General features: G+C 41.2%; 1 protein-coding gene across 1 annotated transcript in view; it reads left to right on the top strand.

The window, feature by feature from the left end:
- Positions 1-2,828, top strand: part of DOCK5 (dedicator of cytokinesis 5) — a 218,797-nt gene that overhangs the window by 106,018 nt on the left and 109,951 nt on the right. The window contains exon 9 of the mRNA XM_023736758.1: positions 1,784-1,856. Within this exon, the coding sequence (XP_023592526.1) occupies positions 1,784-1,856 (73 nt within the window). The remainder of the gene's footprint in view (positions 1-1,783; positions 1,857-2,828) is intronic.

The raw sequence follows: 2,828 nt of genomic DNA on the forward strand, positions 1-2,828 counted from the left end.
CCAGAGAAACTCAGGCTTCAACTTTAAGGCTTTAGCTTGCTTTTCTATTACAAGGAGAGAGAATGTGTGTGTGGGACTACATATGTGAGTTGACAGGTGTTGAGTGTGGTTGGAATGGAGAGGAGACTAATTTACTCTGAGCCTTGCTGCACAGCATCGGTAGAGGTTAGGAGTAACTTGATGATGGCATTGACAAATGAACTGCCTATTTTGGGAGATCAAATAAAAATTTTGCAGTTTTTTTGTACAGTTTTTGCAGGGTTCTATAAAGGGCTGACAGCAAGTTGAATGTCATGCCCTGCTTTCTACGGCTTCCTTCCATCAGCATGACTATCTCCCATACTATTACTTATATCATTTGGGTTCCTTTGAGAAGGCACTTCTTCCGTTATCCTTAGTGTTTCATTTGAGAATTGTCTCATAGCTCAGTATTTCTTTTAGTCTACATCTGGGGGAATGAATCGTTAATATGTGTTTTATGGCTGGATTGTGATTTATTAAGGGGATGCCTCTTGCCATGGGCCCTGCCTAATTTCAGTAGCTTGACAGCGGCGGCTCATTAGTTCTGTAGGCAGCTGGGCCTTGTGGTTAAGTGCACTGGCTCTGTTGTCACTGTTGGGTTCTTACCCTGGCTCTGTCATGGACAGTTTCTGACCTCGGGCAAGTTACCTAACTTTTCTGTGCTCAGTTTCCTCATCTCTTAAAGTAGGGCTAATAATAATATCTATGTAAATAATACAGTGAAACCTGTGAGAGCAGGAACTTGACGGGACTGCCTTGTTTTTCTGGGTCTAATGACTTTTCCATTTTTGACAGGGTGCAGTCTTACCACTTTTCTGTCACTCGTTTAAGTGGAAAATATTTGAGTTTTCCTTCTCTGACAGCTTTTGCCTTACATAGGTTTTGGCTTTCACAGGTTTTACTGTATTTGCAATAGGCTTACAAATGTGTCTTCTTAAGTGCTCCTGTTGTGCGTAGAGGTGTAAAGCACTCTGTGAACTTGTGTTCTGTGCTGCTTTGCCCTGGCTTACTTTCATTTACAGGTAGTCCCTGACTTAACGACAACTCCGTCGTAAGTCGGTTCTGATGTAAATCAAATACCTTTTTTTTGAAGTTTTCATTATTATTACCTTATATTATCAATATCTTTATAAATCCAACCTTTGTTTGTCTTTGGGGGTTGGAAACATTACGTATAAACATCTGTGGGTGAGCAGCTAAGATTGATAACATCAGCAAATTACGCATGGCAACATTGTAAATAGTAAAAAACAGACTGTGGTAAGTGCGGCTTGTTCTAACTGGAATACTTCCTAAGTCAAGGACTACTTGTATATGGAAACCAGGTAAGAATATGTCAAATAAAAGAGGCAGTTGCCCACTTCAAGTCTTGAGTTTCTCTCCCAGGTCTTTAGTTTCATTGACAACTTTGCCAAAATATGTGTTCTCTGTGGCTTTGAATGGAGGCTTACGAAAAAGTACTAACAGTCTCAAGTTTCTCAAGAACTTAGCAACTTTTAGAGTTTTTAAAAGGAACAGTCTGCAGGTTTGATCGGAGAAAATCCAAGACCTTTCTGGAGCACCTGATGAATTGTTCTGCTGTGCTTCTCTCAGTTGCGTCTCTGGGTATACTGGAATCATTTGCAAAGAAATAAGAGAAACCGCACGCTTCGTAATCTTTCTTCCTGCAGTGGTCTGTGTTTGCTGATACTGTCGTTTTCAATAGTAACTTATTGAGGCATGAAACAATTAGTTCCTTTAATTAAGTTTATCTTTTTCTTAGTGATGGATATTACTGATATCATACATGGGAAGGTGGACGATGAAGAAAAGCAGCATTTTATTCCCTTTCAGCAGTAAGTACTTTGGCATTTGTCCCAGGTGACTTGAGACCTTTATTAGCCATTTGAATGGTGTATCAACATAGACCCAAGTGCTAGGAACCATTTTCTCAGTTAGGGAAGGAGACTGTAAAGCTGGAAGATTGTCAGATAGGAGCTTGACAGAAAACTGTATTCAGAGTCCTTTGTTTTGGACTCTAATTTAAGAAGGTAAATTGAAATTTTCTAACTCTATAGAAATCACCAAAGGAATATAAAAATAAAGGACAAGTGTATGTCTGCACTGGAAACCAGAGAATGGTGCCATCTAAGTGTTGGAAATATACAGCGTGTATCTGCACACTGTGAAACAGGGATGGCACAGGGATCATATGGAACAGGAATAATGAAAGACAACGAATCATGTAGGATAGCACCGTGCTGTCAAACTAATGTGCCTACAGATCACCCCAGGATCTTGTTAGAATGTAAACTTTGACTCAGTGGGTCTGGGGTCTGCGTCCAACAAGCTCCCAGGTGATGCTAATGGTGCTGATTCGGGGACTACACTGAGTAGTAAGGTTTAAGAGGCAGGAGAGTGAGGGGCTGACTAGCCCATGTGTTCCCATAAGTGGAGGGAAGGGCAGCCTGGGAGTACATGGAAGGATCCCCCCCAGAGCTCCTCTAAGGCCCCCAAATCTAGATCCCAGTAACTTTGAAGAGGTGCACGTGTGAACATTGTGACTGGACTCTAGCAGTCGTTGTCCGCATAGCCTGGGCACGGGGTGACAGCCTAGGTGAGGCCGGAGACATTGCCGTAACTAACTCCTGACTCCTATCATTAGAGAAGGGTATTGTCTCAGCTAACTTGGAGCTGCCATAACAGATCAATAGAATAAACCAAGAATTCCAGAAACAGGCCCAAGGACATTTGAGTTTGTATGTGATTTTTTAAAAATAATGTTACAAATCAGTGGAGAAAGATAAATTATGCAAAAAAAAATTAGC

This window comes from Trichechus manatus, unplaced genomic scaffold (assembly GCF_000243295.1).
Source record: "Trichechus manatus latirostris isolate Lorelei unplaced genomic scaffold, TriManLat1.0 scaffold00091, whole genome shotgun sequence".
Lineage (NCBI taxonomy): Eukaryota > Metazoa > Chordata > Mammalia > Sirenia > Trichechidae > Trichechus > Trichechus manatus.